The sequence below is a fragment of the Homarus americanus genome, unplaced genomic scaffold (genome assembly GCF_018991925.1).
Source record: "Homarus americanus isolate GMGI-L3 unplaced genomic scaffold, GMGI_Hamer_2.0 scaffold42657, whole genome shotgun sequence".
Classification (NCBI taxonomy): domain Eukaryota; kingdom Metazoa; phylum Arthropoda; class Malacostraca; order Decapoda; family Nephropidae; genus Homarus; species Homarus americanus.
The window spans coordinates 114,858-134,065 of NW_024722584.1; the positions used below are offsets into that span (position 1 = coordinate 114,858).

A 19,208-nucleotide genomic window follows, 5' to 3' on the forward strand; every position below is an offset into this window, starting at 1 on the left:
ACAACCAAATTAAATTAAATTACTGGACATTACATGACAATTACTACAAAATGAAATATACAATATTTTCTTTAAATAAATTATAAATAAATTATATATAAAGTACTAAGACAATATTTTAGGATTTATAAGTTCTTTGGTCGATGTTGTCTTTCATAAACAGGTTGTCATTTCACCATCTTACGGAGTTGTTGGTAAAAGTGCCAGTCATAATCCTCGCCTTGGGCAGCAGATTATACCCTATTTCCTGATGGAGTTATAGGACTTGACGGTGATGCTGCAAGGACTCCGTATGTCAGGTTCTGTATAAAAGGAGCTTCCTAAAGGAGTCCAGCACACTCCTCCTTCTACCCTCCACTGAAGACTAGCAACAACTCCTCTGCCATGGTGAGATAACATGTGTTAGTTGGTAAAGTATCTTGGTATATTGTACATAACAAGTATCAACAGAGTTTTCTATTACTCTAAGGTATTTTTGTCTCCTGAGAAACTGTAAATATCACTAAGTGTCATCATGTTTTCTGTGGTTTCACGTCATCTGTCTCAGCCAATCAGTGTTTAGGATCCACCGTCATTCACCTCCTCTCAGTAGAATGCATCGCCGGACTAAAACTTGTACTCATTCTTGGTGTTAATTCTTCATCATAAAGTAATTCTGTTTGCTTTACCGTCATTTACTAAGACATATATTAGAAGAGGTAGAGTAATGTATTGATTGATATTAGTATATTAATGGAAAGCTGATCACATCCTTCTGTTGTTTGAATCCGATATCTTTGTTTCTTTCAGAGGATCACTTTAGCGTTGGCGGGCGTGGCTTTGCTGGTGATGGTCTGTCAAGCCTCGCCAGGGAGGATACACGGGTCCTCCAGTGGTGGCGGGCGGGGTCATTCTGGCGGAGGTGGCGGCTCATCCGGAGGTTATGGCTCCAGAGGTGGAGGCGGAGGTGGAGGTGGCGGCTCATCCGGAGGTTATGGCTCCAGAGGTGGAGGCGGAGGTGGAGGTGGTGGCTCATCCGGAGGTTATGGCTCAGAGGTGGAGGCGGAGGTGGAGGTGGCATCCGGAGGTTATGGCTCCAGAGGTGGAGGCGGAGGAGGTGGAGGTGGCGGCTCATCCGGAGGTTATGGCTCCAGAGGTGGAGGTGGCGGCGGACATGGGGGAGGTGGAGGAGGTGGAAGTGGAGGCTCAGGAGGAAGATACGGAGGTGGAGGTGGCGGCTCCTTTGGCGGTGGAGGTGGGCATGGAGGTACATCAGGGGGAGGATTCGGAGGAAGTCCTTCAAGATACGGAGGTGGAGGCAGCTCCTTCGGTGGAGGCGGACATGGAAGCTCATCAGGATTTGGAGGAGGACGTGGAGGTTCTTCTGGAGGAAGTTATGGCTCCTTCGGTGGAGGAAGCGGTGGAGGCTCCTTTGGTGGAGGTTCATCTGGAGGGCACGGAAGGTCTTCTGGAGGTGGCTCTTACGGGAAATAAATATCCGAGGCATCTTCAGCTACAGGCAGACAACCGCTCACTGTGACCCCCCACTCTCTCCACCACATCAGGTTCAGCCCCAAAAGGTACCAAGAACTTCCTTAATCTACAGCTCGATTCTTTGAAGATCTCAGACTCTCCACTAGGGACTCTGTTGAAGTGATAAGATCAATTTTGACACATCTTCAAAACCAAGTGTGTGTTTCCTCTAAATATCCCAGCCTTCATACTCCCAAATCTCCAAGGTTATTTCTTCTTTGGTTTCAGTCATATCTTTTCTCTAACTAATATTTTTACGAAACTGACGAACTTTTTTTGTACAGTCAGTCGACACTTAATAAACGAACCACTGCACGAAACGTTGTGTTTTATTCCCAATATATACGGCATGTTAGCGTTTAAGTAACCTTTCATTTTCATATTAATGCAGAAGTTTATTATCTTGTCGAGTCATAGATCTGAAGACTCCAAATGTTGCTGAAAAGAAATATGAGTAAATAAAACTGACTATGGATCAATACACAGAAGGACTCTCCGTCAGGTGTCGGGGAGTGGCAGGAAGGTGTTCACAGTCCCAGGTTGATGATCTGACTTTCTGCCTCATTTACACACAATTGCAGGTCTCAATTGTCTCTCTTACTTGACAACGCAACATACATTTAGCGTTTCTCACTATTTATTTTTATTTTTTCTTTATAGTTCTTTATTATTATTATTTTATTATTATTATTATTATTATTATTATTATTATTATTATTATTATTATTATTATTATTATTATAGTGTTATTATTATTATTATTATTGTTATCATTATCATTATTATTTTATTTTACTTTTTATTATAATTTTTATTTACTATGAATAATTATTACATTTTCGTCCCCCAGGCCCCAATGTGGGTCAGTGACCTGTGCTCGGGTGGGCTAATACCCGTAAAGAAAAGAAAAAAAGAAAAAAAAAAAATACCTCCAGCCCTGACAGCTTCCTTACCTCTTCTAACTAATAGGATTCTGACTCAGTCAAAATAGGACCCAAGCTAACCTAACTTAACCTAACCATTAAGATTGGGGCTCATTTGATTTCTAAATGTATTCAGGTGTGTAGTGCTGTAGCCTGTGAGTTACAACTTATAACTTTTATCTCATTATTATACTGGTCAAGGAATATTCAGTATAAAGTATTGTATAACATTTAGATATACGTGTTTTCCAAATTTTTCCTCTATATTAAGTTTTTACTCAATCAAAAGAATATATTTTTGTTGTTATATAAATAAACACTTTCATGAGTTCATTATATAACCTTGTTGTAAAAAAAAAAATGATTAGCGAAAACTAGGAAAAAGTTATTTGAGCTCAATGTGAGTCATTTTCACCACATATTGTTACTGCTGTAGAATTTGACCGTGGACTAAGAAAGCGGCGGCCAACACCAGCACACGCCCCAAGCGACTCACTCACGGGGAACGGCGGACGTGAGGGAGGAAAGTGTTACCTCAGGAATACCTTATGAAACAGAATCCTAAATCGGGAAATACCTCCCTCCCAACACACACACCCGTCGAAATAAAAATATACTCTCGCTGTTAATGTACATGAAAATACTTTTTTCTTCATATATTGTTTTTTTAACGAATATTTATAACAATGGAGTTCGAAGGTCGCGAGTATACCTTCAAGACTCCGGGTATATATAGATTGTCGGTTCCGGATCAGACATTCAGTCCCCAGGCTGACTCGAGTACGTGCACTTTACTACGAAACATGGTAAACAAAACACTTAACATTGTGTTATAAATTCAGTCTAAAGCAGCCATACAGGTTCAGCCAAAAGTACAGGTACACAGTTAAACACGTTATTAATCTTGAAAAAATAACAAATAAATTGCAGATATTAATATAGGTACAGCATAGTGATTCAGCAATTTTAATTTTGCTAAATATAAAAAAAAAGCCACGAAAATTGTACATACTAATATTATCCAGAGGAAACTGCTGACTTCAGTTATTCGTAATATGAAACAGACAACACTATAAAGGCAGTACAGTATTAAGTGTGTTCAAATTATAAAATTACAAAGATCGGTATAAAGTAAACAGAGATTCATGACCTTTCAGTGTTAATCCATTATAACCACTTTCTAGAGTACGTAGACAATTTTCGCCTCCTGCGTTGACTATAAGTTCTAGGATACATTCTAGAGTATATTAATAATTTGCATCATTTACCCCTATTCACTAGATATGACCTACGATATGGCAGGCAGTATATAGATATTTTACTAGAGTGAGAGACAGATTAATTATCCACTGACTAATCCAACTCCCTCGACTCCGCTTCATGATATCAAATTACAAAACCTTTCCATTACAGCTTCCAAAATGTAACTAATAAAATACCAGTTATTCAGGTTCTAGCGTTACCCAAGACAACAATGATAAAAAAAAAAAACTTCCGAAATTCTTTTATACAACGAGATTTTCACTGATTACTTTACGTGTTATTATGAATGTTGATGTGTGTAGATAAATCAGACTTTCCTCTCTATTACAGCAGTTGTTATTGGTCAGTATCCTAGCTGTGGTGGTCACCTCTTGTCTGTGCGCCCCTGCTGGACATGGGGGAGGAGGACATGGAGGATATGGGCATGGAGGGGGAGGCCACGGAGGGTTTGGACACGGAGGGGGAGGCCACGGAGGGTATGGACATGGAGGCTATGGTGTGGTTGTATATCCTAACAGCGTCTTCCACTTGAGGAATCCCAACGGTGGATATAGTCATGGTGGACCTGGAAACGCAGGACTGCACGGTGCTGGCGGCTATGGACATGGTGGCGGTCACGGTGGCGGCTATGGACATGGTGTGGCGGTCATGGTGGCGGCTATGGGCATGGTGGCGGTCATGGTGGCGGCTATGGACATGGTGGCGGCTATGGACATGGTGGCGGCTATGGTCACTGAAGTTGCTGTAACATCGATGACCATAACGCAATAGAAATCTCCCCCTATCGCCCCTCCCCTCCCTTCCCCTCCCCCCTCCCCCTTCCTCCTCCCCCCCTCCTTCCCCTCCCCTATCCTTCCCCCTCCCCCCCTCCCCTTCCCCTCCCCTCCCTTCCCCTCTCCCCTCCCCCCTCCCCCCTCCTCACCCTTCTCCCCTCCTCCCACCCAAACGTATTAATAATAATAATATATATAAAATAAATAAGAATATCAACAATTGTTTAATTTTCTTGGTATGTTCTTTAGTGAACTAATACATATAAATATTCTGCATTACTAACACGACTTAATAATACTCTTAGATATAGATATAGATAAATATAGAGAGAAAGAGAGAGTAATCAATAAATGGAGAGGTAGAAATACAAGCATAAAATAATAAAGATAGATAAATGAAGAGAGAGAGAGAGAGAAAACTAATAGCCGTTTTAGTAGTAGTAGTAGTAGTAGTAGTAGTAGTAGTAGCTCTCGATGCCGCACACAAGAGGAACGAGAACGACAAGAACAGGTCATACGGGAAGAGAATTCAGAACGTTGATCAAGGCAGCTTCACTCCTCTAGTGTTCACAACCTCTGGTGGGATGGGACCAAGTGCAAGATGCTTCTACGCCAGACTCGCGCAGGTGTTATCCGAACAGAAGCAGCAGCCCAGAAGTTATGTTACAGCCTGGATGAGATGTCGACTGTCCTTCTCTCTCCTTAGGTCTGCTTTGCTCTGCCTCAGGGGAACGAGAGCATCGGCCCCAAAGCCAATAACTGCTGCAGATATTGACTATGAGGCTACAGTCACTGAATGCCGCATAGATCTGCGGCTCAACTAACTCAACACAGATAGCATAGCTACTTATGTATTAGGATATTTAATTTTAAGGTAATAAAATGGCGGCGAAGGTGTGGCTATTGGGGGAGGCTGGAGGCCACGTTAAAAAAAAGTAGTAGTAGTAGTAGTAGTAGTAGTAGTACAAGTATTATAATATATATTCTGACATCTTATTGATCTGTCAGTTATTTCATTATGATGTTATTTTTCTTAAATTATATCAAATTGGTGTTAAGGTCAGTGACTCAGTAAATGAAAATATAAATTCCAGTTGATCGCTTAAGAGTTTTCTAAGACTAAAATTAAGATAGTACTTAGATATACCTTTAAAAAACCCAGAAGAGCTGAGTTTTTAATGAGAGAGAGAGAGAGAGATCTTGTGGTGACATAACCGTGACTTAGTGTGTCAGTGTTACAAAGGGGTTACTGTACCGAGAGAGAAACTCACCTAACAAGGATAATGGGCTTGTTACACACTGCTTCCATCGTTAAATCATATACGAAGGAACGACAAAAGTCAATCGATGTTTTCTTATATTCCAAAGTAAAATATTAACTTACGAATTTCTTTTAGCATTCAGAAGTTAAAGTGATTCAGTTAGGTGATTCTTTATGGTAGAAAAAGATAAATTAACGTAGGAATCAATGGGAATCGTGACGGTAAAGGGGGTCTTCAAGGCTGTGGTTTAATGGTAGGAGAAATACGACCTCACGAGACAAGAACACAATGACCGCTATTGAAAGGGGAAGGGGGGAGAGGGGGAGGTGGGGGAAGAGGTGAGAATAGGGGAGATATGGAAGGGTGGGGAGGGGGAGAGGGAGAAAGGGCTGGAGAAGGGGAAGGGGAGAGATGGGGTTAACAGTTGACTGATTACAGGGTTTTCGTGCAGGTCCTAAACTGGTGTGAGTGGGAGATGGGATGACTGGGTGTTAGGTGTCTTTAACTGGCGATTAGACTGAAAGGGAGACTGGTATGTCGGTAACTGTAGAGACTGCGTAGCTGCTGACTGTAAAGGTTCAAGGGAAGGATGCCATAGACTGGACCTTGACAGAGATTTAACAGGGCCATTAACTGGTGATTGACAAGGGGGAAGTACATAAACAGACTCTCTTAAGATACAGTCAGTATCTATCAAAGTGTTTATTCTTTATTAAATACTTCAATGTGTTTCTCCTCATTCTTTTCTCTTTGTTTCTTAATTCTTGTTTTCTTTTCACAGGTAATGAGTAATGCGTGACTGAGGTGATGATAGTTCGTCAGCGTGTTAACTGGGTCACTGGGGGGGGGGGTGTCTTGCGTGAGGTACTGTGTGTGTGTGTGTGTGTGTGTGTGTGTGTGTGTGTATGTGTGTGTGTGTGTTATATGACCATACCTCACACCATTATCCTTGGTCAAACTGTTTTATTATTTACTGTTATTTATCATCACCATCTATGCAAATCATTTCTATACCTTTACTGTTTATATCTATGGTAAATCAATGTGAATATGTATGACGATTTTGCTGAATAATTATAGCAACAATTATCTAGTTTATGAATTTGATATTGGTCATTCTTTCCCCCCACCCCGTTGTCTTATTAATTTCGATTATTTTGTCTGTTTCTTAAGTAAATCTGTAGCAAAAGGTATTAAGGATTTTCCGGCAGTTCATTACGTCATATAATACGCAGGTGAAAGGTAGAGAATAAATCTGTAAATATTGTACACGGATTTTTTCTTCCACCAGATAATAGTTACTTCACCAAATCTAAAAATTATATCTATTGATCAGATAAAAAATATATATTGTCGTAATCGGTTGAGTGTGAGAGAGTCATCCGTGTGAATTATTTTAATCATTTCTCCTCAGATGTTGTCAAGTGAAAAAAAGAAAGGTCTCAGATTTACCAGACATTGTCACTTTCTACCGTTAAGAAATAAAAGAAAACTCTAAAATACACATAATATTTTTATTTCACCACCATGGGTGTGTGGTGAGTGAGAAAAGTTAGACAGTGATATTTTTCTGAATATTTGAGACAGTAACTTTCACCCTTGACAAGTCTCGGCACGTATATCTTAGCACCCCAAAGAATAATTTATCAAGGTCATTCCTCGCTAGGCTTAGGGCGGCTTGTAGTCCACGGGGTAACAAAGGAACATATATTTCTTTACATAAAAGTTGTCTTGTTCGGTGGGATGATATACTGTGATACGATAGCCAGATTTACAATGTTTATGTGATTTTTTCGGGAAGAGATTATTCAAAGAAATTTAATTCAAATGCAGGTTTATGCATTTAAATGGAAATGCATTTTTTAAATTAATAAAATGTCAATGCAAATTCGTATGCCATCACACACAGCGAGGCGTCCTGTTCATCAGTGACCGCTGACTTTGTGAGATATTAATATTACAAGTAGAAGATTTGAAATATACATATGAAAAAAGTCAAATGTAAATGCAAGGGTTTTACATTCAAATGCAAGTGCAAATGCAGAAAAGATAATAATTCCATATTTAAATACTAATTAAAATGTATTTATTGATAAGAAAAGAAACTTTTGCGACTAATTCTGTACATTATTATTATTATTATAATTATTATTATTATTATTATTATTATTATTATTATTATTATTATTATTATTATTATTATTATTATTATTATTATTATTATTATTATTATTATTATTATTATTATTATTGTTGTTATTATTATTATTATTATTATTAGTTATTATTATTATTATTATTATTAGTTATTATTATTATTATTATTATATTATTATTATTATTATTATTATTGTTATATATATTATTATTATTATTATTATTATTATTATTATTATTATTATTATTATTATTATTATTATTATTATTATTATTATTATTATTATTATTATTATTATTATTATTATTATTATTATTATTATTATTATTATTATTATTATTATTATTATTATTATTATTATTATTACCAAGTGACCTTCCCATACCCTGGACACTGTAGTAGCTTGCTGTCCACTGTTAGTATTTCACGAACCACACTCCACTCTGCTCAGGTAGACACGTTTGATTACACACCTGACGAGAGGTTACCTGAGTATCATGCTCCGTGACGCCCCCTGTATTACTGCACTACGACGAGTTAGGTGTTCCGCTCCATAAATCTGTCTTAATGGCGTCTTGGACCTGTGTTGTGGACTACCTGCAGTGAATGGAATTCTTGGCCCAGTCTTAATTTGTCTTACGAATCGTTCAAGGTTTTCTTTTCTTAATAATTTACACAGATAGTTTTCTCGTAATTGTTTATGTTGATGTAATAGTGTAATTACTAACCTTGTTATGTGCTTAAGTACCTTCGTTGCTGAAGCACAGTAATAACATCATAAAAACAACATTGTTAACTTAAAGTGTGTACGGTGAATGTAGTTACTTAATATTGTTTATCAATGACCAACACACCACCAGAGAGGGTAGTACTACAACTATATGAGAGCTTCTACAACACCAGTTATTAATAGATAACCTTTATTTTTACTCCATATTTTAGTTTTGTTCTTAAATCTTTTGTTACACAATACACTCCCCAATCCTCCCATACCTAATACCCAATAAGCACTCGGACTTCTACATTAATCAACCCGCCAGATTGACCGGGGAACGCTACCTCTGGACAGAGGTAGCGTTCCCCGGTCACAGTCATGGGCTTGTGGGCCGTGGGTTTGAGTCCTGGCGGGTTGAGGTGTTGATTGTATATATATATATATATATATATATATATATATATATATATATATATATATATATATATATATATATATATATATATATATATATATATATATATATATCATAAGCTTTTGAATACGAATATCCATTCCTTTGATTAAGCTGACTTTATACGCAGGAAGTTAAGCCATCGTATTGAGGGGATAAAGCGGCCGCAGTAAAGAGGATAGAAGTGACAGACCTGACTAGTCTTTTTTTTTGTCAGCTGAGAGGTGAAATGCACACTCATACTAGTGCTTGTCTGATGACCAGGACATAATACCTATACTCTGACATACGCTTAAAGCTCTTAAAGCTCTTAAAGCTTGCGTGCTAAGAGGCGTACTGTGTTCCCCCTACCCCCCCCCACCAAGAGATTATGGTTCTATTGATTGTAGGCCTGAGCCTAGCGTACCGACGGCCGTGCAGCACCCCGTCACGCTGCCTCACGACAACTTGGTGACGTATTTAAGAAAATCTTGCCTGAATCGACGATGTACCATTCAGATTTTATCACAAAGATCTGTCACTCGTAGGGTTTAACGGGAGATTGTAGTTTTAACAGTAACAAAAACAAAAGGTTTCATATTACCTCCGATTTCTTGTTACAGTTATACTCATGCAAAAAAAATCCATCAGTCAGGTCATTAGAGGCGGGTAACGCGCTAATGGTAAGTGAGGAACGGAACACAATCCCTTGATAACTTGTCAAGTGCTTCATTGTTATTTATTATGTATCAGGTAATTCTCCCAGTGATTTATCTTACGGTTGACGGGTGAGTCAATACTGGGGTGACGTAACCAGTCTTAGGTGATATAAAATGTCTATTTTTTATATTGTTTTTTCGGCCACAAAGACAATTATTGTAACGCATGATATATACAAAAGTGTTCGAATGTAAGTTATTTATATTTTAGTGTAATGAAGAATGAATATTAATAATATTTTGTTAGGGTCTTAAATTAATTGAATAATAATCTACAATTCATTATCAAACGTTCACATTAATTATCGTATATGTACATTTACTTAATACATTTATTTTTTAGTACTGACCAATCTATTTATTCTGTAGAGAAACTTAGATTAAATAACATAAGTATTCGCCTTTTTATATAATCTCCATATAACAAGATAACTTATTTATCGTTATTAAATGAAAGAATATTAAACACTGGAGCCATAGTAAAATAAATAAGACATTTTTTTAGTCAATACATAATATCCGGGTTGCCTAAATCATCGATCATTACTGGAAGCAAATGTTTTAGAATTCGATGATAATCTAAACAAAAATTAAATGAAATGATTTATAATAATTTCATTGTTTTCACCCGACACAAGACCTAATGTGTAAATTTCTTAACCCTTGAGTACTATATCAACCCCGTGAGTATAATGATTTAACCCCTTGAGTATAATTATTTAGCCAATTCATTGAGATACCTTAACCCCTTGAGTACGATGATTTAACTTATTGAGTACCAGATCCTTTGGATATGATATTTCAATATTTAAACACGATAATCCTCATAGAAATAAGAATCTGAGGGTTTTGTTGGTTATCCTTGGACGAACTGACTTGCTGTTTATCATTGTATACCTGGGCAGTCTACATGGTGAACTGTGTACCTGCATTTTTTTCTATACAGGCCAAACAAATTGTACATTTTGATGACGATTTTACTGACTCTCTCTCTCTCTCTCTCTCTCGTTATCAGTTACGTCACCAGTCTCAGGAAAAAATGACAACAGCTATAGTCGTCCAGTATTTTAGGTCATAAATGGAGCCTTTCCACTAACATCACATCTCCTCATAGCGTAATTTCGTCACAATTTGGCTAAAGAGAATTGATTCTTTTGTGAGCGTCAGTGCGAGGAAGAGTATAAAATAGGAGTGACACTTGACACGTCGTGCAGTCAACCCGCCACCACCACACACCATGGTAACGTTGCTCGCCTCATCCCAAGAAGTGCTTTGTTTAGCCTTGTGATGTTTACAGACATTGTTATTCAGTGTTTTAGTCTGGCGTTTAGTTGATCTGGGTGCAGTTAATTTCAGCAGTTATATAGGGCATTAATACTGTTTTGGGGGTTAATACTAATTGATATTACACACAGACAATGCTATTCACGTTTTCATCTTGAGAAGTTAAATCAAATATTATTCATTTTTATAATCACGTTGTTGTGAAATATCGTATTAGGAAGAACATAGGGCAGTACTGCTTAAAGTGTATCTTGTAGTGACTTGAGGGAAGATGGTGTGATTTAATTTCCTTATTATATCTCTGTTGCAGTTAAGGTTTATATATCGTATTACAGTTAGAGTAAATACAATGACAATGGTAAAGTGGCCTGTATCAGAGGTAAGATTATCTCGTCCCCAATTGCTTAGAGATGAAAATGTATTCTGTATAATTAAAGAGCTGAAAGTTATAGGTAAATAGGATAGAAGGAACAAGTTACTCAATAAAGAGGTAATGTGACGACTGAGTTAGGTGACTGAGGAAGAAATTAGATTATAGGAAACTTACAGATGTTATTATTACTGTGATAAGGATTTGTTGTAATCAAGTGTTTCATTTGTCTCTTTTAGAAGTTGATTTTGTCTTTGGTGGGAGTCGCCCTTTTGGCCTCTTTAAGCCACGCTGATGGGCACGGAGGAGGTGGACATGGCGGTGGTGGACACGGAGGTGGTGGACACGGAGGTGGTGGACACGGAGGTGGAGGCTACGGAGGTGGTGGACACGGAGGTGGAGGCTACGGAGGTGGTGGACACGGAGGTGGAGGCTACGGAGGTGGTGGACACGGAGGTGGAGGCTACGGAGGTGGTGGACACGGAGGTGGAGGCTACGGAGGTGGTGGACACGGAGGTGGAGGCTACGGAGGTGGTGGACACGGAGGTGGAGGCTACGGAGGTGTCGGTGGAACATCAAGCAACAACTTCAACCTTGCGGGTCCCAAAGGTGGTGGTGGTGGCTATGGCGGCGGCGGACATGGTGGTGGTGGCGGCTATGGCGGCGGCGGACATGGTGGTGGTGGCGGACACGGCGGTGGCGGCTATGGTGGCGGCGGTGGACACGGCGGTGGCGGGGGTGGCTACGGAGGCGGCGGACATGGCGGTGGTGGACACGGAGGTGGATATGGGAAGTAATCAACAAGCTAAATATCGACGAATAATAATGAAAAATGAATAACAATTCCTTTATTCCCATCACCTTCACGGCGCGGCTCCTTTGTTTACCTTATCATTTAATAATTATTTTTGTAATTTGAAATAAAATGTATTAAAATAATTCAGGAATTTTTGATGGTCGCAAAAGGGGTGTAATTGAATCTTGTGCGTATATTGCTTTAAAGAGGTTTCCAATTGTGTGTGTGTGAGTGTGTGTGAGAGTGTGTGTGTGTGTGTGTGTGTCATGGCGGTTAAGTCAAGATAAGAATCGAAAATTTAACTTCTTATTGTTCTCGTAGATTTCATAAGTGTTTGTATGCATAGTTACATCATGTACAATGTAGTTACGATTAATATGGTTCTTAAATGCTTACTCTATTGTTTATTGTACAACCAAGTAAGTGAGCCTGTTTGTTCGGTATCTTAGCTAATTTGTATTATCACCTCAAAAGGTCCTCGTCTCCTTCTGAATGAATCAGTATAGAACCTAAAGGAGAGTAATGTAACGCCAGTTGTGTTGGGATCGTGAAGTTCATCCACCATTGACCAGTGAGTATTCTTGGTTATAATGTCCCTTACCTGAGGATGTTACACACATTTCATCTATAATATTCCGTTTTGAATGTAATAGTAAAAAAAATATGGACAAACAAACGATTTCTTACTCTCTCACAATCTTCTCACTCTCTCACAATCTTCTCACTCTCTCACAATCTTCTCACTCTCTCACAATCTCTCTCCAGATGAAGATGACAGGTTGCTCAAGTTTTCGGGGCAAGAATATATTTCTTAATACGTACGTAAATTATGCCCTTGATCATTATAAAAACAAAGAAATATAAATATATTTTACATGGGTGTCAATAATATGTTTAAACGTAAAAAATACGGTGCAACATATGCAAGGCGATTATTTCTCAATTGAAAGGAGCAATAAAAGCCCCTTATGCACGAGATACAACAAACAAATATTGAAATACGACCTAAGTGACATCTTATCGTCCATCACAAGCCAAATTTATTTCACCTGTTGGATCAGTGTGGTGGTCTGACCTCCACACACATGTCACAGATGCGGGGGCTGAGCCTCTTGTCCCAAACGAGCGGATGGGCCGACACCAGCCTCAGTGCGTCCAGTGTCATTAAGGTCGTCTGTTTGTTTACTGAACAATGAATAGCACCTACCATGAAATCATCAAAATGGCACCTTATCAGTTTTGCTTTATAAGAAAGAAAGTGCTTACAAGACCAAGGACAGCTGGAGTTAATATCTAGGACAATTGGATATAATCTAATCCGCAAAAATCAATCTAACCTGTTATTGTTGTTATAACTGTCTGTATCTCTTGTTCTTATAAGTTAGTACATCATCACACAGCCAACATATACTGTGTCTCAGAGCATCATCATACCAGGTCTTAGTCTTCCACGGCTGATAATAGCGGGCTTCTTCCCCTTGGCTCCCTCACGCCGTCAGGTGCAAATGGTTGTTGCAATTAATAAGTTATTTTAGGCTATTAATGAATGTCTTAAAACCACATTTACAATTTTACTTCTTCTTGGTCACGTAAATATTCATTAAGACATGGCGCTCTATTATCAAACTCAATAATCAGACCCACCTCACTAAAACTACTTGGTTAGGTTAGGTTTCCTTGATTCGATGGTAAAAATATACAAGGTGCCCTTCCAAACTATTCACATGTGTTGAACAGCTTATAGTATAAGCATCAGATATATCTGAAGCTTAATTGTTTTTAGATTCCAGCTTACAATATTTCTTCTCTCACTCCAACTGACACTAAAAAAATAAGAATGGATTCAGGGAATTACAGTTTCACAACAGTTAAATTGATTCAAATACTCACTTGGTGTATCCTTCCTAAATAGGATAATATATGAATCGTATTAAAAAAAAAACTATTGTAAGGAAACATCTACTGTACACTCGACAGTCCTTCCTTGTGTTTTCTCTGCAAGCAGGTGAATCGAGACGCTATATTGTAAACACAATGGCAGCAAATCTGCTTATTTTCCATATTAACTTAACAGTATGTCTATATTTTCCGCCAGGTAAGTCCACTAAGAGGATGGAGGGTCACTCATATGGCCCACGAACTAACTGGGTTGTTCACCGCTGCTCTACATAATGTGAAATCTTGTGTGTTAACGTTTCTCTATACACTCACGACAAGGGAGTACAGTAACCAAATACTATTATCTACAGTACAGTATTGGTCTCCTATTTATATGTTGTTATTATAATTTAATCATACTCTCATATTAGTGATTTGTGTATAAAATCACCAGGCATAATCAGCATTTATAACACAGGTCTTAAAACACGTCCACAGAAACTGATCTTACACAGGACAACTACCAGGTATTAAAGATTAAGAGATATACAGTATGTCTAATGTTAGCTAGCAAGGAGAAAGGTTTATTGGGGGTTGAACGTTTATAGTCTTATACGGTGTGAGCAGCAGCGCCAAAGAGTAAATATTCCAGGTATGATTGAGATGAAGTATATGAAAGTTGTGTGTCGTCTTCTCCAACAAAACAACAGGCAGATTTGGAAATGCTAAGATTATAATGATAAGCCAAACCTTCCCGTTCTCCATTGTTATCATTCATTTCCTGTTGTCTTGCTTGATAATAATACATCCACCTCTTATAATGAAATAATCTAATCCTGTCATGATGCAATAACAGTTAGAGACAGAGACAAACACACACACACATCACATAATTTATTCGTTGAAACATTTTCTTGACCTTGTATACCTGAGTACCGTCACAAACTTGGTGGGTGGGAAGACTTCAGATACGACGCTTGGAGGAGTAGTATATAAGACCTGAGTTGCCTCCCTCAAGCACTCACTCCATCCTACCCCAGCCATCACACACTCACACACATATACATCATGGTAAGATTTTCTAATGAATTTTCCTTCAAAATCTACTTTTAACACTTCAAGTAGTACAGGCACATAGGGTGAACTGTAGCTGAGAAGTTGATAAGAGTGAATAAAGGCACAAAAATAAGATGAAAGCAAATGAATAGGCAATAAATGGAGTGAAATAGAAGAGATAATTAAGTTAGTAAGTGAGGTTTAGAGTCATACATGTTAAGCAAACTTAAAGGTTGACTGTCATTCTTGTTTGGTGAAGTTGTCTTGTGTACATAACAGTGTAAAATGAACGAACCTGAAGACTCTTCCTCTTCTTTTACTTTCAGAAATTTCTTCTACCTCTGGTGGGAGTCGCCCTCCTGGCCTCTGTAAGCCACGCTGATGGACATGGAGGAAGTGGCAGACACGGAGGTGGTGGACACGGAAGTGGTGGACATGGAGGTGGAGGCTACGGGATTGGTGGATATGGCGGCGGAGGTTACGGAGGTGGTGGGGGCTACGGAGGTATCAGTGGAACATCAAACAATAACTTCAACCATGCAGGACGCTTGGGTGGTGGTCATGGCGGTTTTGGCATCGGTGGCAGCATTGGAGGCTATGGCGGCGGTGGACATGGCGGTTATGGCAGCGGTGGTAGCTATGGTGGAGGTGGATACGGTGGCAGCGTTGGAGGCTATGGTGTTGGTGGCGGCTTTGGCGGCGGTGGACACAGAGGAGGAAAATACGGGAAGTAATTAACAAGATCTTAAAATATCGATGAAGATTCTGTAAAAGCTGAACCAAAGTCTAGTAGCTTCTATTATAAAACACTTCCCACATGTCACGGCTCTTTGTTCCTCAGTGTTACGTAATGATCTTATTTTTATATGTCCCAAAAATTATACCAAGAATAAACTAGAATCATACTTTTCATGATAGGTTTAAATTATTTATACACAATACTTTACACAATACATCAATAATTTTGAAACAAATTAAGATAATGTATTAATCTCTGGAGTACCATGCCCATCCCCCAACGAACAATGATATTACATTCTTAATCCCATGAGTATAATGACTTAAACCCTTGAAAATAATGATAAGTCCTGAGTACGATAACTTAAACCCCTGAGAGCCCTTAAAATATGCTAACATTAAACACAAGGAAAGAAATCATAATTAGGATGGAATTAGTGACTATATAAAACACACACACACGCACACACACACACACACGCACACACACACACACACACACATTGAAGACTCTTGATATATGAGCTCTGTTCACCTACTTCTTATGGTGTTCATTCGAAACCAATTTCCCTATTGTATTTTGATATTCTAATGGATACTCCTATCAATACAGTTTTCTTCTCTCGCCAGCAGGATATTCATATCAATATCCTTACCATCTCCTTTTGATGAGTATTCGTTCGAATCAAACTGCTCCGTTGCTATGGACCCTTCACCGCCAGTGTACCACGAACTTCTGAACGGAACTGTATTTGAAACCTATTACACCATTTTAACATATATCTGTATTAACTACTTTTCAAATATAACAATGAAAATAAAAACGTACGGATAAAAAATATAATCAATGATGAAGCTGTATTGTTATTATCAACGAGAATATTTTTTTCTTCCAGGTTCACGATTGTCAGAAACTTAAGCTCCAGCAGTGAAGGTTTATGTGACACGGAGCGACACTTTCGACACCAGAGAGAAAGGAGTTATATAAAAGGTCAAACTCAAGATTCTGTCAGTCAGTTCACCTCAGCCAACGAACAGGTCATAGTCGCCATGGTGAGGCTATTGTGAAACTTTGACTCAACTTACGATATTTACGATACAAAACACTTCAAGTTAAGATTACACAATGTATTGTTTTTAAGAATAGCCCAAAAAAACGATATTAAATTGACATTTCCTCATTTTTAATTGATGTTTACGTAGAGTTTGGGGATGTATAAGTTACTTTTATCAAGTACTATTTCCAGAAACTCCGTCATTAATGTGTGAGTGATGAAAACTGTGTAATCATAAGGGACAAGCATCTTATAATCCAATCAAAAACCACTTTCTCATGGTCCCAATATCAGATTTGGAGGCTAACGGTTTTAAATGGTCGTGAAACTCAAGATGTAACGTATTAAAAATAATTGAAAAAGAGCAAGTTTTCAATATTTTCCGCTAATAACTCCATTAATTTTAAAAGGCAAATGCAGAGGAACTGTTCACACTTGAAGCTCACTCGAATGACAGCCGAGGACTCACAATGCCCGTTTTCTGTTGATGTTTACTCCTGATGGCTGTACTTTATGTTTTCAGAAGCTGTTACTGACACTGGTTGGCGTCGTGCTTTTGGCTACTCTGAGCCAAGCTGGTGGACATGGTGGCGGCTACGGAGGTGGACATGGTGGCGGCTACGGAGGTGGACATGGTGGCGGCTACGGAGGTGGACATGGTGGCGGCTACGGAGGTGGACACGGTGGCGGCTACGGAGGTGTAAGTGGAACATCCAATAACAATTACAACATCGCTGGTCCCCGTGGTGGATACGGTTATGGTGGAGGCCATGGTGGCGGCCACGGAGGACATGGTGGCGGTTATGGTGGCGGCCACGGAGGACATGGTGGCGGCTATGGATACGGAAAATAAACGACCTGTCAACGCCAAAAACACCAGTGAACGTTTACAGCTAAAACCGATCACAACAATACCACTGAAGTCTGACTAATACGATGCCGATCTTACGAATGTACAACGTTTAGTGATAGAGTTAATGTGTAAATAAAACGAAATAAACTCTTTCAATAAACTGTGAATGATTTCGAATTCTTTCTTACTCACCAAACTAAGTATCAACAGTTATTATGTACAGTACAGTTATGCACAAAAGTCCTGTAACCAACTTCAATATTCTGAATAACAACAAACCAAGCCTTCCATCTACTGTACGGCCCACTGTTCGCTCTCTGGCTGTGAGGTTTTAAACTATAGGGGCCTTGATATTGTCTTAAGTTAGCCACAGATTGCGTACGCAACTCAAATTGAAAATAAATGACGTCACAAGCAACCTAACCTAACCCGATCTAGGAGAGAGGCAGAGAACCTACCTCACCCCGCTTCGCAATGGAAAAAACATGTGATGAACACCAAAAACACAGGAAAAATCATTTTATGTTAGTGGAACATGAGTAAGTATAATTATAACAAAAAATCGTAAAAAAATAACGCAAGAAGCTAACGGAGACTGATGACGATAAATTCCTTAACAATTACCCGCTATTTCCTTTATACCTCTTTTTTGTCACCCTATTATCACCTTCCTGTACTTCGCCTCGCACCTCCCCCCCCTCCACTCCCACTTCACCATTTCCTCGATCTTACAAAGTTTCTAAGAAATTATTTCTATTATAATGATACTAAAAACAAAGATGTCTTTACTTACCACTTCAGAATAGACTGCAGGCAGAGTAGATCAGGGCAGCACCAACAACGGAGAAGACCAAGATTAAGCACCAACATCACACAGCGACACAGAGCATAAGCAGACTTAACACTTGTCAAGTTCTTAGTTCTCGCTAACATACCGAGTAGAATGTAGATCATAAGCTCTGCAATAGACACAGAGAGGAAAGATAAAGGACTCGTGACAGACGTCCTTAATCTGGAAATGTAGTTTGTGATCTGAACAATAGTTGGCAGAATAATAACACAGGAATCGATCAACTGTGTTTTGGTTTAGGTAGACTCGGGAAGGTTACCGGACTGTTGTGGCCGACTGTACTGTACAAGATGGCTAGGATATGAAATCAAAGGCTGTCGAAGTAAAGTTGTAAAAGAACATCAAGTTTACATGTACAATAAACGGATAAATATATAAAATTAATATGTAAGGAATGTTTAAATCACCTTTTCTGTGAGTTGTCAGTTACCTATTCTACCTATCCACCCTTTGGCTTACTATGAATATATCAGCTGCCCAAGATTATAGATTAGACAGAATAACTTGTGTGTATTATCTAACCTCTCGGTCTAATGTGCAATCAGAGGTTGAAATAATTCGGGTCAATAA

The 19,208-nt window shown here is 38.7% G+C and overlaps 3 protein-coding genes across 3 annotated transcripts; all 3 read left to right on the plus strand.

Moving 5' to 3' along the window:
- The first annotated feature begins 3,162 nt into the window (after positions 1 to 3,162).
- On the plus strand, positions 3,163 to 4,478 carry LOC121862806 (cold and drought-regulated protein CORA-like). Its single transcript, XM_042361125.1, has 2 exons — positions 3,163 to 3,241; positions 4,029 to 4,478. Exons 1-2 carry the CDS (start codon positions 3,239 to 3,241, stop codon positions 4,467 to 4,469), a joined length of 444 nt encoding a protein of 147 aa, XP_042217059.1. The 5' UTR covers positions 3,163 to 3,238; the 3' UTR covers positions 4,470 to 4,478.
- Positions 4,479 to 10,945: 6,467 nt separating this feature from the next.
- Positions 10,946 to 12,351, plus strand: LOC121862805. Its single transcript, XM_042361123.1, has 3 exons — positions 10,946 to 10,998; positions 11,652 to 11,898; positions 11,959 to 12,351. The coding sequence occupies exons 2-3, from the start codon at positions 11,707 to 11,709 to the stop codon at positions 12,250 to 12,252; spliced, it is 486 nt and encodes a 161-aa protein (XP_042217057.1). The 5' UTR covers positions 10,946 to 10,998; positions 11,652 to 11,706; the 3' UTR covers positions 12,253 to 12,351.
- A 2,768-nt stretch (positions 12,352 to 15,119) lies between these two features.
- On the plus strand, positions 15,120 to 17,965 carry LOC121862842 (glycine-rich cell wall structural protein 1.8-like). The gene is made up of 4 exons (XM_042361164.1): positions 15,120 to 15,157; positions 15,469 to 15,872; positions 16,777 to 16,933; positions 17,459 to 17,965. The coding sequence occupies exons 1-4, from the start codon at positions 15,155 to 15,157 to the stop codon at positions 17,786 to 17,788; spliced, it is 894 nt and encodes a 297-aa protein (XP_042217098.1). The 5' UTR covers positions 15,120 to 15,154; the 3' UTR covers positions 17,789 to 17,965.
- The last annotated feature ends 1,243 nt before the right edge of the window (positions 17,966 to 19,208 follow it).

Bases quoted from the DNA above. Each gene is read 5' to 3' on its own strand.
- LOC121862842 (XM_042361164.1), top strand. The intron at 15,873-16,776 runs GTAATTAACAAG...TTTTTCTTCCAG, and splicing joins AGAGGAGGAAAATACGGGAA to GTTCACGATTGTCAGAAACT. The intron at 16,934-17,458 runs GTGAGGCTATTG...TTATGTTTTCAG, and splicing joins AACAGGTCATAGTCGCCATG to AAGCTGTTACTGACACTGGT.
- LOC121862805 (XM_042361123.1), top strand. From the start codon at position 11,707: ATGGGCACGGAGGAGGTGGACATGGCGGTGGTGGACACGGAGGTGGTG. The intron at 11,899-11,958 runs GTGGAGGCTACG...GTGGACACGGAG, and splicing joins CGGAGGTGGTGGACACGGAG to GTGGAGGCTACGGAGGTGTC.